The sequence below is a fragment of the Phytophthora cinnamomi genome, assembly GCF_018691715.1.
Source record: "Phytophthora cinnamomi strain GKB4 chromosome Unknown Contig0, whole genome shotgun sequence".
Taxonomy (NCBI): Eukaryota; Oomycota; class Peronosporomycetes; order Peronosporales; family Peronosporaceae; genus Phytophthora; species Phytophthora cinnamomi.
In genome coordinates, this window is record NW_027150933.1 from 3,038,391 (window position 1) to 3,058,833 (window position 20,443).

Sequence of the window (20,443 nt, forward strand, 5' to 3'; positions counted from 1 at the left end):
GACTCCTGTTACTGTGGCCGTATGCATCTACTTCAATATACTACGTTCCAGTCGATGCAATGTACAGGATACTGTTTTGGAATGCTCTGCAAGCCACGACCAGTTATTGTGCTTGTAAACCCCGGGCCTAAATCAAGCAGGGGGGATAGCGACAGCCGAAGATACCACTACTGAGCCAGTTGAAGTGAATGTCGGCATACGCGTGTCTGCGCGGCATTGAAGGAGGCGTAATGTAACAGCAAGATGACGGCCCAAGCACACTTTGGTGGTGGTCGCCGAAAAACAATTCAGCTAGTCAAGTATGCCCTCACGTGTATCCTATTCCCAGCGGGCTGGGCGAAGCCGGGCTAGCTCCTTGACGCGGTACAACTCAACGCCAGAGCTTTCCAACAGCGCACAAAGACTCACGCGTCGTGAATCAAGTACGCGCACACCACGGCAGTCACCACCCTTGTTTCGATAGTCAACAGAGTAAGCTTAGCCGAACTCTTGACCACAAATCTCGGTCTCAGTGACCACGCGGGCACCAACGCGCAAGGGCCCGGTGAGTGACAGGGATCCTCTGCATCACCATCTGCAGCAACCGCGTTCCCAAGTCGCGCTTCCACCCCAACTTGCCTCAGTTTTCATTTCGACAACCCAAGCTCACTTCGAAGCACAACAACCAATAACAACACTTCCGCACGCCTGCCGCACAAGCCCTTTCCACTCATGCCTTCCCAAGCTGCTACCGACCCGGCGTACTCCGAGGCCACCACCCCCAACGGCCACGACAACGTGCCATACTTCGACGAGGCGCAGAAGGCCGCCGCCCGCCAGATCAAACCCAACGTGATCATGTACATGAGCATCCTAGTGGCGCTACTGCAGCCCTTCCAGAGCGGCTGGTCGTCCTCGCAGACCAACCTGTCGCAGTACAACGACACGGACGAGTGCAACGCGCGTCCCGTGGCCGAGGACACGTGCCTCATGTTCCCGGGCCATTCGAAGCTCGAGTGGACGTTCGCCGTCAACGCATGGATCTTCGGCGGCATGATCGGCTCGCTGTGCTGCGGCCACTTCAGCGACCAGTGGGGCCGCAAGAAGCTGCTGTTCGTCAACTGCATCTTCATGATCGTGGGCGCCGTCGTCGAGGCGTCCGTGTCGAACGTCTGGGCCTTCTCGGCCGGCCGTCTCATCGCCGGCATCGCGTCGGGCACTGCCACGGGCACACTCGGAGCCTACACGAACGAGTTGACGCCGCCGCACATGCGTAACATCCTGGGTCTGGGTCTGCAGATCTCGGTGACCATCGGCATCTTGTTCCCGGCCATCACCTTCTTCTTCGCCAACACGAGCTCGGGCTGGCGCTACCTGGCGGCCTTCCCGGTCATCCTGGCGCTGCTGTTCCTGGTGCTGGCGCCGTCGCTGTGCGTGGAGAGTCCCGCGTGGCTGCTCATGAAGAACCGTCGCGAGGAGGCCAAGCAGGTCATCGCGCGTCTGTACGGCGAGGAGAACGTGTACACGGCTCTGTCGTGGATGGAGTCGTCGAGCAAGCCCGACGCCGAGCAGGGTCTGATCCAGAACACCGCCGAGAAGGAGTCACTGTTCGCGCCCAAGTACCGTCTTCAGCTGGCCGCCGCCATCCTGCTGTCGTGCTCGCAGCAGCTCTCGGGCATCAACGCCGTCTTCTACTACTCGAGCTCGATCTTCAAGGACGCCGGCATCTCGGACCCGCGCATCGGCACGCTGATCATCAACTTCATCAATATCTGGCCGGCCTTCTTCACGGGCGTGCTGGCGCAGCGCTTCGGCAACCGCAACATGATCCTGTGCGGCATCGCCGGCATGTTCGTCATGGCCGTGCTCATGACGGTGGCGTTCCTCGTGGACGTGCCGGCGCTGTCCATCGTGTTCACCGCTCTGTACGTGATCGCGTTCGGCGTGACGCTGGGCCCGCTCGTGTGGGTGATCACGGCCGACCTGTTCCCGGACTCGGTGCGAGCCACGGCCACGTCCATCGGCATCGGCGCCAACTGGCTGTGCAACCTCATCGTCGGCGTGGCGTACCCGTACATCGCGGACGCGCTGGACGACTACAGCTATGTGCCGTTCATCGTGCTGTTGGCCATCTTCTTCCTGCTGTCGCTGAAGCTGGTGCCGGAGACGTCGAACAAGTCTGCGGAGGAGGTGCTGCGTGAATACGAGGAGCGTCGTCGCCAGTAATCGGCGGTGGTGCAACGTTGTGTCTACTGAAGAATCCGTCAGGAGATAGAGGGTATGTGGAACCGTGTGGACTTAGAAAGCCTGAGTACTTTACTCTACTCGTTTGATACTGGTAGTTTGTTGCCTCAACGAAAAATTTCGATCGCGGAATGTGTGAAAATTGCTGGCAGGCTTTTAGTACCGGGAGGCCCGGGAAAATCATACGCTAGGGTTATCGCGATTCTAGCATTCTAAAGGGCTAATCCGATTTTTTCGTATGCTTTTTGCAATAGTCGCAGGTGTAGAGGAAAATTAAGCCCGCCTTCTATTTAACGCTACCAGATGCACCCTGACAGATAAAATGTACTTTGACAGGTATTTCCTGCGTCTTCATCTTCTTCGTCAATGCTTGAGATTTCAATGCCGCCCTCTGATCCCAGTTCACACTCGTCAAATTTCTTGAAATATGCATCCTCTTCTATTTGAACGTGACGATACACCTTTCTTCGATTTCTGGCTTTCACCTGTGCGAAACTCTCAGCAAGTTTCGTGCTCAGTTCAGCAGCAGTGCGAGCTGACTGTTGTGCAATGCGTTATTTTGCCTGTGCCCTAATCAACTCAATCGGCTGAAATTCGGGTGTGTATGGCGCTGTGTAGTACAGTTCGTGACCGTACATCGTAGCAACCAAGTAAGCCGCGTATACTGGAGGTGTTTTGTGCGTGTGAACAAGCTCCATTAACAGTGCTGCTTTGACCGCCTTCGGGTAGTATGCCACACCTACCAATAGCTCAGCACCGTTAGACGTAGTGCTACTTTCCAGTATTCATGTTCACCTACGCATACCTTTATATTGAAGCCATTTCTGGATGTCCGCTTTAAGCCACCTCGACGTCGGTGCGGGATACATCACCCACTTGTGGTAGCTAGCTCCGTGCATATAGATCTTGAAAGATCGGGGTGGGTTAAACCGTTTGTAAAGTACAACGCAAAGGTTCTCAAACCACTTTTCAAACTGTTCGGCATTGAAATTCCCATAATAGTCGTCGTCATCACTAGTAGTATTGGATTTCTTTTTGTGGGTCGCATTCCAATGAACTGGAGAGCTTTCCATAAATTCGGCGTTTAATGCGCTACCTGAACGCCATAGCAAGTCTGCAGCAATGATACATAGGCTACAAAGACAGTTAGAATGTTGAAATACAGCAATAAAGAATCAAAAGCTTACCGTGTTCCCTTTCCACTAGCTGAATATCGATTTTTTCAGATGACAACCACGTTTTATTAGTGACATGGTTCACGTTCACGTACGATTCATCTTGATACACCTCCGCCTGAACAGGATTATTTCTGTGCTCACGATTAATCATCTTTCGTTGCAAATAGGCCACTATGTAGGCTACGTTTCCACTGCTTCAACCAAGATGTGGCGCTTTTCACCTTGTACGAAGGCATAGCCCAGTCGACGCAACAGTTTGCGCATGGAACGAATAGAAATCCAAACATTACACTGGCGCTCTGCCTCGTCTCCAATAAGCGGAGCTGTTATGGGCTGTCGATCGATATTGCGAGCGTCTACGATCTTCGGATGAACGGGTGCAACTTCATAGTGTTGCGTTCGACCGCGAGAGCGATGCGACTGTGACTGTCACATTTATGAGTTCATAAAGGTTAACCGATACATTGTAGTTACGAGAAAATGAGCCGTACCGGGTAAAACATTGCATCGCTCTCCTTGTTGTAGCTTGACCAGACACGTTTTACAGTGTTTATTGAACAGTCAAGACACACACGAACACGTTCCCGCGATCTCTGGCCACCAGCGAGCATTGTATCTCCCAGTTTGTCGAAGTATTTGTAGGCACTCACAATCATCCGCTGCTCATCGATGCTGAGATCGTGCTTCGGAGCTAGTTCCATCGAGATGGTTGTGCTAGATAGTTGTTTTGGCCCTCTTCTTTGCTAAATGGGGAGTCATTTCTGGGACTGTTCGTTGAAATCGGCGCAGTAGAAGTCGATCTATGGCTGAAAATATCAATGAGTTAATATTTTTGGGCTCATCAATTTTGGCTGGTACAATAGCCGACGTCGCTTATGGGACCGCGGTGGTCCTCTAAACGGGTCTGCTTGTTAAGCCGATTGGTCAAAATGTTGCTCACTACGGCTTGGGGTTCAGCTCACCAAGACGATACCAGGACCACTGTGGTCCCGTAAGCCAGCGTCTCTTCCACCATACCGTAAATCCCACAAAAAATTACGTTCACAAAGCTCCAGTTCACGAGCACCTAACCAGACATTTTCACTACAGCAGTTTTTTTTTTTCAGCAATGAGAGGTTATCGCTCTAGGGTTAGGTGTCGCTATACTTGCTTGCATTACAGGTTGGACACGGCGTCCCTCCCAGCAGACAGCTCCTTGGCGATAGCAAAACAAATGTCCATGACGTACATTTTGGGGGAAGGGCGACAGGTTTGCAAGTTGAGCTCGAAGAGATCGCTAACACAACGCTAGATCGCTGTTGCGAGGCAAGACCTGCCAACACGACCCGCGCATATGGCCTATGGAAGCTGTCCTAATTTTCTAGAGCCTGCACTGTCGTATAATTTTAAGCTCTCAAGGCAGAAAAAAAAAAAACGATGACATAGTGAGCACATTACGACGCAACTTTAAATGATTTCTCTGCCCTTAGTATGCACTCGAAAGCTAAGAATCATGCTGTCCGAGGATCTGGATCCCGAATGGCTGATCTAGCAGGAGCAACAGAGGCCCAGAACAAGTTTACACTCAATGCGTTGAGGTATTCTGGAAGGCAATTCCTTGTTCACATTTCAAACAAAATTTACCACAAGTTAGTACGTCACTCCATGCAATCATCTCACACCCTTGTCGTACGTACCATATACGACCAGGTTCGACTGCCGCTCTTTACCATTACCGTGGCCGTCAACTGACTACTTGGCTGTCTCCGCTGCGACGTCCTTCAGGCCGACACCCCTTCCGCGCCGGCGTGGTCATCATCTGTGCGCTAATCGCGATCGCGCTGGCCCTGCTGCTCTTATTCGCCGCCCCGCCCTTCAGGTCGCCACCACCTCTGTCGTCGGCGCGGTCGTCGTCCGCGTTCGTCCCGCTGGTGCCGCTGCGCTCTGTCAAATTGGTATTGTATAAATGTGTGTTGTGTAAATACTCTTTGTGTGTGTTATGAGTCCGTGGATATGTGCTGTTATCCGGTCGCCATTTATTATTATGTTAATTCGCCACTTCCGATATTTGACATATCAGTGTGACGGTCGAGGGACGGGGTGGGGACGAGGTAGGGACTGCGTCTCTCTAAAACTTCCGATAATGGACATTAGTGAGCACCTGCACGACGACGATGACACAGCGGACTGGGTAATCGAGGGCTCTGAGGAGAAAGAGGACAGCAGCGCGCCACCGCTATCAGAGATTGCAGAGGAGACTGCTGCAACTGACTCGGATGAATTAGCAGCGCAGAGCATCACAGGGCTGCCTCACACCGAACGGAACTTACGGGCAAGGAGTACGTGGATAGAATCATTCGCGAAAATGGTCACCATATTATTCGTGAGAGGGAGGTGAGGCGAGGCGGGTGAACGCCTTTCTTGTCTAGGTATATTGCGATGCCCTATACACTCCGCGGGTCGTAGCCTCGGGAGCGGCGAGCGTACGGTAACCCGAAATACACGATAGAAAACCGTGTATCCCGGCTGGTGTGTGACCTTGGAAAAAGAAGAATGGTCGATTACCGATTAGTGGTCTTCTCAATTTGCTAAGTAGTAGTGCTATCTTTACTTGGCTATTATTTGATCAGTGTCTGGAATTCGATGCCTGCCCGATGGGTGATGTGTAGCTGAACATGACGTACTCGGAATATATCGTGGTTTCTTCGTTGGAACTCTCCGAATAAACTGGATGTTGCCAATTTTTTTAGAATGCTTGCGAAGTTCTTTTGTTTCGACATGTCGGCATGTCTAATCAGCCGACGGTAGTGAGCTCCGAATGTTGTGTAAATCGCGGAAAGGGTGGTATTGAGTGGTTCTGGGTCGATTTCCTCGATGCAGAGTCGATTTCGTTCCGTCCAGCGGTGGTGGGGGCAATGCACCTGATAATATCCCATAGTAATATAATCTCAGCTTGTTGGTTATTCCATCATGGTACTACTTGCACCTTGTGGGGCAGCATAATATTTGTTCAGGTAAGGGGGCCTTCAAAGAAGCGGCGCCAGTCTTTCCGCAGTTCTTCCCGCAGTGTATCAGCCGGATATTTGAATCCAGATGCATGAGGAACCAGAAGCGCGATTTTACTGGCAAAATTCGTTGCGCGATACGCATTTGTAGATCATCGTAAATTAGCAGGAGTCCCGATCTGTGTTGGCATCCAAATCCCACAAAGCCGAAAACATCTTCCAGAGTTGTGACAGTTAGATCTTGGCAGGTAGGATGTCGGGTGGGGTTTAGCTGCTGTGGTTGTTGCAGTTGTTTCACCTTGGCCCGGGGTATGTGAGGAAATACGAATATTTTTGCGGGTGATTTGACTCCTACGTTGGGTAGGAAGACGCCGCCTGGTTGTTAGTTGCCTAGTGTTGCTTCCACTTGGGAAATGACTTGCATGAACACTTTATGGAGAATTCGGAGCCACCTTTCTGAGTCTCTAGAGGGACGCTAGTATTACTAGGATCCAGTGTTTTCCTTAGGAATGTGGAAATTGATGGAAGTTTGTCAATATCGCCGATAATATCTGTCAAACAGGCATATTGTAGATTTTTGGCTACCTGGAGCCTGAAATTTCTTTTCGGCTCCGCAATTGTGGCAATATTTCATTTGTCCCCTTGTGAAGTTGTGTAATGGAGGAGAGTTTTTTTTTATTTCCAGAGTGGGGCACATAGTAGTGCTTTTGCAGAGCGGTTCTGTCCTCTTTTCGCGGGCCACTCGATCTTGTGCAATAGCTCCCATGTTTCGGTCCACCAATGGGGCAGAGACTCCACATTCAGCAGACACTTGAACTTGGAAGGCGAGATGTCTAGAAAGTCGAGCGGGTGGTTTACTGGTATGGATAACGATAGTGCTCTCGAAAACGTGGCTGCCATGGATGGACTTGTCCCCCTATCTGGAGTTTTTATCATCTTCACAAACTGCTGGATAAGTTGTAGTCGTTGTACATTTAGTTGTGTTTGCAGGTGGGGAAGTTGGAATCCGCCTGACTTTCGCGGTTGATACAGTCGTGAAAGGTCAAATCCTTTTCATGTTTCCGGGTCAACTTGTTTAGCATTCGCTGCCATTGCCGAACGCAGGAAGTTGGGATCGTTGTGTGCGGGATGAGGTACTAAAGTACTGAGAGTATCATAGTGTGTACCAGTAGGAGCCGTCGCCGGAGTGTTCTCACACACCGACCCCATATTCCGAACCCTCTGTAAAATTTGTTGTTGCGTTCGGCGACTATTCTGTCATCCGATATTTGTTGGCCGAATGGTACGCCCAAGTATTGGACTCGTTGGGGCCTAGACACTTAACATTGAGGATTACTCGACACGTTAGCCTTTTGTTTAGTGGCAATAACGCCAATTTTTTTAAAGTTGAGGCGTGCCCCTGATCATTGACAATAGGTTTTCACCTGTTCTAGTTGTAGTTGTATACTATTCGGGTTCATGGCTATCAATGTCGAGTCATCTGCAAGTATAGGCCAATTATCGTGGCTTGTATGTTGACAGGTACACCAAGGTCTTGCCGTTGTCGGTTTCCGCCTCTTGATAAGTGTTATGGGCACTAGGCGATGGGCTTCCACGTAGTTGACCATGCTGCGTTCGAAGCACTTTTTCGCTGCTCGAAGGCCATGAACTTATTGGATCGCCATTACTGCTTGATGTAGTTGGTCTTAGCGCAAAACACACCGAAGGAAGCTGTCAAACACAAAGTCTATTATGCGTCCTACTGCGTTTATTCCCTAATGCCCTTTCACTACTAGGCGCGGCCTGTCGACCTAGCAATGGTTTCCTAACCGCCAGCTTGGCATCGCAGCTCTTGCGATGCCCAGTGAGTGGTTGGAAACTTTATCATGAATCTCACCACTACACCGCCTCCCCAAAGTCTACACAACTCAAGCATGTTTGCTTCGCACGGTCCGTTGTGCGTTTGGTGATGGCCGGTCTGTTGGCCTTGACTTTAGCTTAGCAATTGTAGCGACGTGCTTTACAAACCGCCTGTCGTTCGTCGATGCCGCAAATTGTGTCAATAGTACGGGTATATCCTTGCTCTGTTGTGCTGTCGATTCCCACGAATCTTCGATCGGTTCGAGGCCTTTCCAGCCCACTAGCACTTCAGTCATTTTGTAACGGGGTTACACGTACAAGTGGCTACAAGCCACTTGTGAATTTAACAGATAGGATATCTGTTAAAGTTATAGATACTTCCTCGCCTTGGTGTAAGACACACCAATGGATACATCGAAGTGGGCCACCACAATGAGTGGTCCACACCTACCCAAGATCCTATTGGTAGAAAGCAGCATCTTTATACCAATTAGAGACGTGCATATTAGCGGGGCTCTGACAGCCAGCCCCTGTCAATCCCTTTCATAGATGATAACCAGTTTTAGCAGATTTAGGAGGAAGATCAATTTACAAACATTACAGTTCTCATTTTACATAATCTAAGTCACTTGGAATCCTATCTTACTTAACTTATATTTGTGTATTCAAATATAATTAACCTAAGTAATTACTAAGTACTTACGCTTCCTCATACACGTTGCGCAACGTGTAAGCTAAAGTAGTGAGTCAAATTAGAGCCACTACACCTGGTAGCACTTTGTAGTCCGTCCAACGACCGACTGCTTGACGTTCGTACGAGGTGTACGAACGCACAGCCGAGAACCACATGAGCACGGAGGTGCCCATGGAGAGCTCCAACACCTGCAACGCATGTTGCACGCGCTGACTGCCCCCACCTGTCTGACCCAGAGTGGGAAGCCCTCCAACGACTGTCAACAGTCATTAGAGAAGCGGCGATAGCTACGATGCTGCGTACGCTACCGCCGACGGAGCAACATGGTGTTGCTCTGGGGTTCATCATGAAGGAGCAGCGTGATGCTGCTTCCTCATTGACGGCGTCGTGCAGAAGCTGCTGACGTCAATGCCATTGACGTCATGCGATCGAGCAAACCCACATCGTCTCTGTTGGACGATGTGAAGGCCGCGTACGCGCACGACGCGGACACGAAACTCTTGCTGGCCTATGGCACAGCACTTTCTGACAAGGCTCGTCAGAACTGCCCAAGCACCTTCGAGCGCGTGCACACCGCTTTCGAGTGCACGATGGATTACTGCTTTACAATGCAGTCGACGACAACGCGGATCGCGTTGTCGTGCCAAATGGCCATGACCTGCGACTCAGGATCATGTACGAGTATCATGATGCCCCGACTGCGGGACATCTCGGACGTAAGAAGACATACGTCCTTCTCACATGTGTCTTCTACTGGCACCACCAGTATAAGTGGGTGCGCAAGTACATCCGTGCTTGCGAGGTATGCCAACGCGTAAAGCCTGCGCCATTAGTGCAGGCTCCTTTGCAATCACTACCGACTCCGTCGGAGTGTTGGACGTCCATGTCTTTGGACTTCATCTTTGGTCTTCCCCCGGACAGCGGAGGGAATACCGGCGTTGTGGTCTTCGTCGACCGCTTCAGCAAGATGGTACATCTTGCTGCGGTGCCGGCAGTGGTGACCGCGAAGCAGACGGCCCGTCTGTTCGTCGACATGGTGTTCAAACACCATGGTATGCCGACCGACAACGTGTCGGACAGAGACCCGCGCTTCACAGCGCACCTGTGGCAAGAAGTGTTTACACTTCTTGGGAGCCAGCTTTCCATGTCGACTGCGGACCATCCGCAGACGGACGGCCAAACCGAGCGCATGAATCGCGTGCTCGTCGACATTTTGAAGAGCTACGCTCACTCGTTCCAATACTGGAGCGAGTGTTTGTCGATGGCAGAGTTTGCCATCAACAACTCAGTGCATGCCTCGACCGGGCACACACCGTTCTACGTGAATTCCATGCGGCATCCCCGTCTGCCGAGTTTACTCGGAGTGGTGGCTCCCACTTTACGTGGGGGGGGGGATCTACGACTGCAACACAGCAGTCGCAAAAAGCCGCTGACACTTGCACAGTGTCAGCTGCAACAATGAACAAACCACATGAGTCTGCGCAGGACGCAGACTCCTCCAACAACAAGGGCAAAAGACCACGGGTCTGCGCAGGGCGCAGACACCGCGAAGAACGACGCAGAGGCCGCCCGGCCTCTAGCGGAGAGCGAGCTGAATGACTTCAGCTCGGATGCAATCAACTTCATCACCAAAAGACAAGCCGTAATTCGGTTTGTCCAAGATGCAATAGCAGCTTCTGTTGATCAACAGAAGCTGAACGCAGACAATGCGGGCAGAGGCAACACAAATGAATTTAAAGTTGGCTCATTAGTTTTGTTAGCTACACAAAACCTACCTAAACATGCAGTTTCGGACTTCGGAGCAAGCAAGGTTGCTCCGCGCTTCATCGTACCGTTCACTGTGTTGGCACGGCACGGCAACGCATACACGCTAGACATACCGTCTAGCATGCGCCTCCATCCGACCTTTTACGTCGGACGGCTGAAGCCATACCTGCATCACGAGCCATCTAGCTCGGCTGACCCGAAACCTCGGCAAGAGCCGAGGCAGAAGCGGAAGCATTTGCCTCGGCAACGAGCAGCCTCTCCTCCAGCGCGCGGACGCGCTGGAGCAACCCCTTCATTTGGGTCCCCAGCTCGACCTGGATATTCGACGCGGTCTGCAAGACCGCCGCGGGGCCTTCTGGTTCGCCATCTCCTGTTTCAGGGCGGCGAACTCAGCGCCCTGCAGACGCTCCACGGCGGTCACCCGGTCGTGGAGAGGCGCATACTGATCAGCCCGGGGCTGATCATACCCGGGGCGTGTTCCCACCCCCGCCACCGCCGATCCGTGACGCCCGCGGCTCAACCCGCTGGATTGTTGAACGGATTGTTGACCATAATATCCCGAAATAGAACCTGAAGGGGCTCGTTTTCGTATTCGTTGGAGAGGATTTCCTCCCCATCAAGATACATGGGAGCCGCGGAACGTCTTGCTGGAGGACGTTCCGGAAATGGTGAGGGCGTACGAGGAGCAGTACGCGCTGGCGCAGGGGAAGTAGTACGAGCGCTGCGATCATCGCTAGCGCCCGAACCCTCACGTGCTAAGAACTTAGCACGGAGCTATTTGAGACTCTCGGGCACACGGAACGACGTGTACCCGTTCAGGTCGCGGTCGCTCAAGCGGACCGCGCCTGGGAAGCACTTCGTGCACTGAAAGCCCTCGGGCACAGCGCACGGCACATTAGCCTCCTCCGCAGCAACGTGGAGTTGCTCCAACTTTCCACGCTTCGAGTACGTCTCGAAGCGATCACGCGCTTGCTTAATCCGATCACGGTAAGCATCCGGCTTCTTGTTGAAGTTCTCAACAAAGGCATTCCAACTTTGACAAAGTGCCTGCCATTCGGGCACTTTGCTGCGAGAAGATGTCTTCTTGCTTTGAAACCATCGGAGCTCATGGAAGAGTCCGATGTAATAATCGCGCCTTTGATGCGTTTCCGCATCAAAGTGCAGCTCGGCGGCCACGGCGTTCATCTTTGATGGCGCTGCATACATACAGCGGCACCTCATTCGGACGTACCGAGTTCCCATACCGGTCCGTAATCTCGGGAGGTTCCATATGCTGTATGGCACCGCCAGACCCCTGTGTACGAGAAGTTGCGGACGTACGGCTGCGCTGTCCTGTCGTATATAGACAAGTTTGAACGACGGAAGATGCAGGCGAAGGCACGGGAGGTGGTCTTCGTTGGGTTTTCGCGAGAGAAGCGATGCTATCGCTTGCTCGATAGTAAGACCAACAAGGCGTTTTACAGCCATACCGTTGTGTGCTATGAAAATAAAGCTGATCGATTGTGCACAAACGCAGCTTCACCGCCAAGTTCGGCCTCTACAACCGAATATTTTGGAGTTCATAGCTCAGCGGAGGATGATATTGAGCCAATGCTGGATGAAATGCATGCGAGCACAAATGATGAGGATAGTTACAGTAACGGAGAGGATTGTTGGCCTGGTGGGGCTGATGACATTCAACGTGATGACCGCCCAGGTGGGGCAGTCGAACGAGTTGTTCGGTCAGGTGGGGCCAGTAGGGCCAACACGCGAAACCCCAGTAAGGATGCCGAAGAACCTCGGCCAATGAGAATGTGATTTGCGGCATCTGAAAGCGGTCGTTCTAGCATGGTGGCAGGACGAGATGAAAAACGTAGAGTGCGCTCTGCGACGCCTGGGTATGGTCGTTCTAGCACGGTGGCAGAACGAAATGAGGAATGTGTCAATGGACATGAGGCAGACCACCTGCAAGGTGAGTGTGGGCCAGGAAATTCTACATGAGGGTGAAAACGAAAACATAGCGGTAGGCGACGCAAGCCACTGGCTACTGACGAGAAGGAGTCACTACCAGAGAGTCACGAAGTTGAAGGAAGCAAATCATCGGCTGCTGAGCGGGATTCGGAAAGGCAAGTATCGAGTGATGCTGCAAGTCCGGAACGTCTGCCAACGTCCACTTGTACAGCGTTACGCGAGTACAAAGCCCCGAAAGGTACTCATCCTAAGAACCCTCCAGTGACACGGAGTGGTCGGATGAGTAAGCCGCCAACGTCGTTCGGTGACTATGTCTACATTGCCTACGAAAACACAAATCCAGATGATGAGTATGATCCATTGATGAAGAATGATACCTGGGAGTTGGTTCCTCGTGAGAACCACATGAAAGTGCTGCAGAATTGCTGGGTCTTTTGCGTTAAGTATCTCGCGAACGGAGAGATCGAGAGGTTCAAAGCGAGGCTCGTAATCAAGGGCTTCTTTCAGATTTATGGCATCGACTACCTAAAAGTGTACTCGCCTGTTGTAAGGCTGGAGACACTGCGAATTCCTTTGAAACTTGCTGCTGTCTGGGATTATGAAGTGCATCAGATTGATGTTACTACTGCTTTCTTGAATGGAGCGATAGACGTGGAGGTCTATATGGAGCAGCCCGAAGGCTATAAAGTGAAAGGTAACGAAGGCTGGGTGTGGCGATTGCAGAAAAGCCTTTACGGCTGAAAACAAGCACCGCGGGTGTGGTTTCAAATGCCCAAGTCGTTCTTGGAGGAGGAGGGCCTCACGGTGCTGCAGTCGGAGGCCTGCGTGGCTGTTAAAGTAATTAATGGATAGTTGATCTTCATCCCTCTCTATGTAGATGATTTGATTCTGTTTGCCCCATCGATGGAGCTCATCAACAAGATGAAGAAGATGTTCCAGGATCGGTTCGCGATGAAGGATCTTGGAGAACTACATTATATGCTTGGTTGGGAGATCACCCGCAACCGGGCAGAAAGGACGATGTTCATTGACCAGAGGAAGTATGCTGAATCCGTTCTAAAGCGCTTCAATATGCAGAATTGCAACGGTTGCAAGACGCCTAGCACGGCAGATTTGAAGTTGAGCAAAGCTATGAGTCCCACAGAAAATGACGAACTGCAATTAATGAGATCGAAGCCATGTCGTGCAGTGGTCGGCAGTTTGATGTACCTAATGCTTGGTACCCGACCCGACGACTTGGCCTACCTAGTGAGAGAGTGCAGCCCGTTCCTGGAGAACCTGGGTTTATTGCACTGGAGAGCTGCCAAGCGTGGTTTGCGCTACCTGGAAGAGACAGTGGACTGGGGGATCCAGCTTGGTACATTCGTGTGGTCAGATCAAAAGCTGGATGATCACATACGATCATATGCACATGCTGACTTCGTTAATCGAGTTGACGACCGAGAGTCTGTTGCAAGCTATGTGACTCGGTTTTGTGGGAACATCATTTCGTGGAGCAGCCAAACCGAGAAGACTGTCGCGCTGCACACGACGGAAGCGGAATACATGGCTCTAAGTCTACTGGTGCAGGAAGTGGTGCACTTGCGCCAAATGCTGAAAGAGCTGCAAGTGCAGCAACAGCAACTAGCACAAATCTTTGTGGACAATGAAAGCGCAAGAAGCTTGCCAGTAACCCTGTACTTCATTCTCGGACCTAGCACATCGATGTGCGACACCACTGTGTACGTGAGCGTATCGATTTGAAAGAAAACGATGTGCTTCGAGTATCAGGAGTGGATAACGTGGCCGATACTTTTACCAAGCCATTAGCGCGGCCTGCATTTGAAAAACACAGGGCTGCAATGGGGTTATTACCGAGGGCAAGATTTGGAGCTGCAAGTTAATGGGAATCCGTAGGTGGGGCACTCGGGAAGTGTTGAGGATTATACTGATCCCCACTATACTACTTGCAGTAGGCGTAAGACAAAAAGTTGAAAGAGAATAATCTAAGAGAAGAACGGCTCAGTTGAGAATACACTCTCGACCAACATGGTGGCTTTTACCGCCCAGCAGATTGTTGTCGTTGCTTCCATCTCTGCGTGACCAGCGCCAAGGAGGCCACTCCGCTTCAGGAAGGAACGCGAACCCGTTGATCAAGTGTCCGGGTGTCATGGTAACCCCAATCACGTTGAAGCGCTGTGGTTGAATCGTAACCTCAACACAAGGTTGCCGTGCTCGCTGTCGTGGAGCACAACTTGTGGCGGAGGCGCAGCAACACCTCAAACGGTGGCTGCAAATGGATAGTCTACACTTCTAGGCTAGTGCTTCGTAGCTGTAGTTGGTTCCCACTACATGTTAATCTCATTCCCAATTTTGCAACCAACAGCTCGACTGAGTCTCAACCAGCGTACACACGTGACAGTTTTAAAACTATTGAAGCGTTAAGCGCGCCTACAGTTCAGCCTACTCTATTCCAAGACACATCAGCAACAAGCGATCGGTCAGACGATAGACTATGGCACGCAACAGAAGTCCAAACCCATGCCCCCGTCAGCAGCGACGCAGACGTGAAGAGGACACCGCAGCAGACGCCGCCACTGGAACCAAGAGCAGTGATCAGGCTCAAGGCCACGAAGACAACGGCAACACTGCATCGCACCCGGCCCAGCAGTCGGCGGCAGACTACATGGCCATGATGAGGCAGATGTTCGAGTTCATGAACACTGCACAGCGCCAGAATCAAGAGTAGATGGCTCAGATGCTTCAGCAGCAAGTCTTGTTGCAGCAGCAAATGCTCCAGGCCCATGTGGCAGCTCAAAAGCCTCAAAAGAAAAAAGGCAACCCACCGCAGTTCAACGGTCAAACGAGTGACGACCTTGAGTTGTGGTTGTTCAGCACCGAACAATACTACTCAAACTACAGTGAAGAGATGCGGACCAACTCCTCGGATTTCGTCAACACCATCTTCGCTAACCTCGGTCCGACAGCGCAGACCTGGTATCGGGATTTTAAGACCTCGCTCGGTGACCAGCCAGCAACATGGCCAATATTCAAGCAACGGATTCGCGAACGTTTCCGCGAAGCCGATTTCTAGCACAAAGTGCTTTCTCGCCTGTACAACCTTCGCTGGAGTGGGTCACAGCAGACCTACACGACCAAGTTCCTGCACTTGCTCTCCCAACTCGACTGCGACCTGCCCGAAGTGGTAAAACGTTGGTTCTACCAACAGTACCTTCGCCCTGAAACGAGCGCGTTTGTTTCTCAAAATGTGCCTTCTACCCTCAAGGAAGTCATCGAGCTACACAGCGGTTTGAGGATTCTCGGGTGGCTCCACCAGGATCGAGCTCCAAGAAGGTCGCTAGCGGCGAAAAGTCGCAGGGCAAGGCACAACCTCAAAAGAAGAATTCTCCCGACAAGTCGAAGCAAAGCCCCAATAATGCTAGAAACAGTGGTGAGCGACCTGTCTGCGAGTATTGAGATAAACTTGGTCATAGGGAAGCTGTCTGCTTCAAGAAGAAGGCGGACGCCAAGGGCGCGACCTCAAAAAAACGCGTAGGTTCAGTGGGTTGGCAACCCACTGGGCCAAAACAGTCAGTTCGTGGTAGCTGTCCACGCTCTGACAGCCCTTTATCGGCCCAGCTCCATTATCAAGCAGGTGAAGCTGTGCCGCCAAAAAGAGAAAAAGTATACGGCTACTTGTGCCAGGGTGGTCGCATCGCTGATGCGTCGGTCTCGATCTTCATTGACAGCGGCTCGTCGTTTAACGCCATCGACCCCCCCCCAGGTTGTGTCCAGTCTTGGCTTGCCCATTCGTACTTCGTCCAAGCCTCTCGAGGTTAAGCTCGGCGGAGGACAACGCGTGAGCATCCCACGACGAACGACTGAAGTGACGATTTCAATTGAAGGTTTTCCAGATTACGACACTAAAGTTCTCGTCATGGACATTCCGGAGGACAAGAACGTTCTCCTCGGTCTTCCTTGGTTAGAAGACGTAAATCCTGATATCGACTGAGCTTCCAAAAAGGTTCGCCCCCGAGGAGCAGCTACCGGTCTGACATTGAAGCCATGTCCTCGTTCATCGGCAAGTTCGATTATTGCGGGTAGTCGCCGAAGAAGTCACTCTTACCGACCTCGTGAGGATCAGGTCGATAACATACTCTTCTACTCCAAGCACGACTACATGGCAGCAGCAGGTGAAACGCGAGTCATATCGCATCGCCAATTTCGCAAGATGCAATGTGACGATGACACCTTTTGTTTTGCTGTGCGAATCGTGGAAGAACAGTCCGATAAAGCCTCTCGTCAGCTAAACCAGGGCTGGGATCAAATACGTGGGCGACCAGAAGAACCTGTTCTACTCAAATACAAGGACACAGTCTTTCGCGTTGAGCTCCCCAATGTAGCGCCGCAAAGGACGGTGGACGTTAAAGCTGAGATCGAGTTAGATGACAAGGTGCCCGTAGCTCGCAAGCAATTCCGCCTAAGCGATGAGATGAAAACGGCAATCCGCGAGTGGACGAAGGAAATGTTAGCAACGGGCATTATCCGGCCATCCAAGTCTCCTTACTGCGCGCCAACATTCTGCGTCAAGATGGCCGTAGGCTGGCGGATTGTACACGACTTTCGAGGGATCAACTCAAAGCTCCGTATTCCAGCCACCCCGGTGCCTCGCAAGGAGGACATTTTCGATGCAATGGCGGGTGGATACTATTTTTCCGCGATGGATCTACTCTGGGGATTTTTTCAGGTGCGCCTTCGCGCGAAGGACGTCCAGTACACAGCATTCTCCACGCCGGACGGGCAATTCGAATACTTGGTTACACCGATGGGCCTTGCATGCAGTCCCTCCGCTTTTAATCGGATGATGCAACGCGTCTTCAGTGACCAACGTGCGTTCTGCCGCGCGTACTTTGATGACTTGTTCGTGTTTACCAAGAGTGAATCCCTAGACGAGCACCTTGACGCACTCGACAAGGTCCTCAAGCGGTGTGAAGAACAGCAACTTTACGTCAAGCTAGCAAAATGCACATTTTGTGCCAGCGAGATTCCGTGTTTGGGAGACTACTTCGGTCGTGACGGCATCCGGATGGACCCGGACAAGGTTCGTGTTATACGAGAGTGGCCACAGCCTCGCACTAAACGACAGCTACAGTCCTTCATCGGAACTTGCGTCTACGTTCTTAAATACTGCGAGAATTTTGATGGGTTGGCAGCGCCTCTCATGGAATTGTGCCGAGGACGAGAGAAACACGACAAGATTTCACTGAACCCTGAACAGAGTCGGTCATTTGAAGAGCTTAAACGACTTCTTTCGACACCACCAACGCTCGCTCATCCCGACAGTTCAAGGCCATTTCACGTTCGGATGGACGCTTCGGACTAAGCTATCGGAGGGTATCTGTATCAGCTGGACGATGACAACAACGAACGTGTAATTGCCTACGGAGGTCGCAAACTCAGCACGGCCGAGAAGATGTATCCGACGCGGGAGAAGGAGCTTCTGGCGGCGTTGCATGCCATGCGCTTGTGCCGCGTGTATTTGATCGACAAACCAGGTTTTGTGAACACCGACCACTAGCTCACAGCTCAGCAGGAGGAGCTACCGGCGGATACTGCTTTTTTCAACTACATGGCATCTCGGCCATCAATTTTACAGCAGTGCATTCGACTATACGCGCATGAGTCCAGCCTCGGTTTGCTGTACAAGTTCATGACAAGTCGTTCTCGCGACTCCAATTTACCTCCTCCGGTCGAGATGTCTCGTTCGCTTCGCGCCAACATCGATCATTTTTTCGTGGAAGATCGTATCCTGTATTTTCAGCCTACTTCAGCTGTGCCGCGCCGAATTTGCGTTCCCGACGACACCGACTTGCGCAACGCCATCTTTTACGAGCACCACGACTCCGCCTCCAGTGGGCATCCCGGATATTTGAAAACGCTCCTAGCGGTTCAGACGAAGTTCTACTGGCTGCGCATGGATCGTTCAGCTCGCCGCTATGCTTCATCATGCGAAATGTGTCAGCGGATCAAGGCCTCACATCGCAAACCCGCAGGGTTGTTGCACCCCCTGGAGACTCCATCCAATAGCTGGACAAACATATCCTTGGATTTTATTACTGGTTTGCCTCGCGACCGTCGTTCAGATAGCGACGCGATTATGGTGACCGTTGACCGCCTTACGAAAAGAGCACACTTCGTCCCTACAATGACTACGAGTACGGCCACCGAAACAGCACGTCTCTTTCGCGATCACTACCAAAAACTGCACGGGCTACCGATGACTATCGTCTCGGATCGAGACCCGAAATTCACGTCAAAGTTTTGGTCGGAGTTAATGGCATGCCAGCAGACTCAACTCCAGCTCAGTTCTGCCTTTCGCCCGGAAACGGACCGCCAGACCGAGAAAATGAATCACTTTGTGGCAGATTATCTTCGTGCTTTTGTCAACGCCCGTCACACCGACTGGAACGACAAGCTCAGTCTGGCAAAATTCGCCTACAACTCACGCGTTCACTCCGCCATCGGCATGGAACCGTTTGTCGCCGACCTCGGCTACGTTCCTCGTTCAGTGGTTGACTTGGCTACGCCGACACTACGTCGCACACGATCCCAAGGACTGACCTTTGTGCAACATCAGCAAGTCGTGCTACAGCAATGCAAGGATATGCTCGAGCAATCGCAAGCAACCGTGAAATTCTTCCATGACCGCAACCGACCGATTTACACTTTTGCTGCTGGTGATCAAGCACTTCTCGACACATCCAACCTGGAGCTTCATCACCTGGGTACAACAGGCAAACGAAAGCTGGCTCCGCGATTTGGTCCCTATTCTGTGCGTACTTCAACTACCCCGGACACCTACAAGATCGGATTGCCGCCAGGACTTCGTCTCCATGGCGAATTTCACGTCTCCTACTTACGTCCGTACATCTTCGACGAGAATCCTCGCCGTCTTAGTGACGTTCCGAAGCTTACCACACGCGACAGTCACGAGGGTCTACAAGTTCAAGCTATCATCGGGAGGCGTGTGCAGAAGGGCATAATCCAGTTTAAGGTTCGCTGGTACGGCCCGGACAAAGACTCCTGGGAGCCGGAAGCAAATCTTGGACAAGCCCGTGGACTCGTTGAGCGCTATCTTCTCGCACAGTAGCGCTGATCGGATCATTGCGTTCGGCGTAAGCGCTTTTCAGTGGGTGGAGAGTCATGGTAACCCCAATCACGTTGAAGCGCTGTGGTTGAACCGCAACCTCAACACAAGGTTGCCGTGCTCGCTGTCGTGGAGCACAACTTGTGGCGGAGGCGCAGCAACACCTCAAACGGTGGCTGCAAATGGATAGTCTACACTTCTAAGCTAGTGCTTCGTAGCTGTAGTTGGTTCCCACTACATGTTAATCTCTTTCCCAATTTTGCAACCAACAGCTCAACTGAGTCTCTACCACACGTGACACCGGGGGTTAGTAAATACGTATCTTTAACATGGCTAGTGCGGTTGCTTTGAGCTAACACACGCTGCGCGGGGACAGGGAGCAGAGGTCCCGGAGGCCGGAATCGATGACCCAAGTCGGAAATTACCCAGTCTAGAACGAGTCTTGCCTGGCCCTGCCATCTTCCGATCTCCGAAATTGACAAACGAGGCTCTTTGTCGATCTTGGAGAAGACGTCGCAAACGCAGAACTAGTCGCACGGCAGCTTAGAGCGTAGCTGGGGACATACACAAACCGGAGACTGAATTTCAATGGAGCTCGCGCGCTCCACGCAGTTCAATTCCGTCCAACCACGTCGCTCAAGCGGCCGCCACGACGAAGCTTGCTGAGCCGAGGAAGTTCTTG

At 51.9% G+C, this 20,443-nt stretch overlaps 1 protein-coding gene across 1 annotated transcript; it reads left to right on the top strand.

The window, feature by feature from the left end:
- Positions 1-711: 711 nt before the first annotated feature.
- On the top strand, positions 712-2,205 carry IUM83_02097 (Solute carrier family 2; the record flags this gene model as incomplete). The annotated part of the gene is made up of 1 exon (XM_067925995.1): positions 712-2,205. One exon carries the CDS (start codon positions 712-714, stop codon positions 2,203-2,205), a length of 1,494 nt encoding a protein of 497 aa, XP_067800683.1.
- Positions 2,206-20,443: the final 18,238 nt, after the last annotated feature.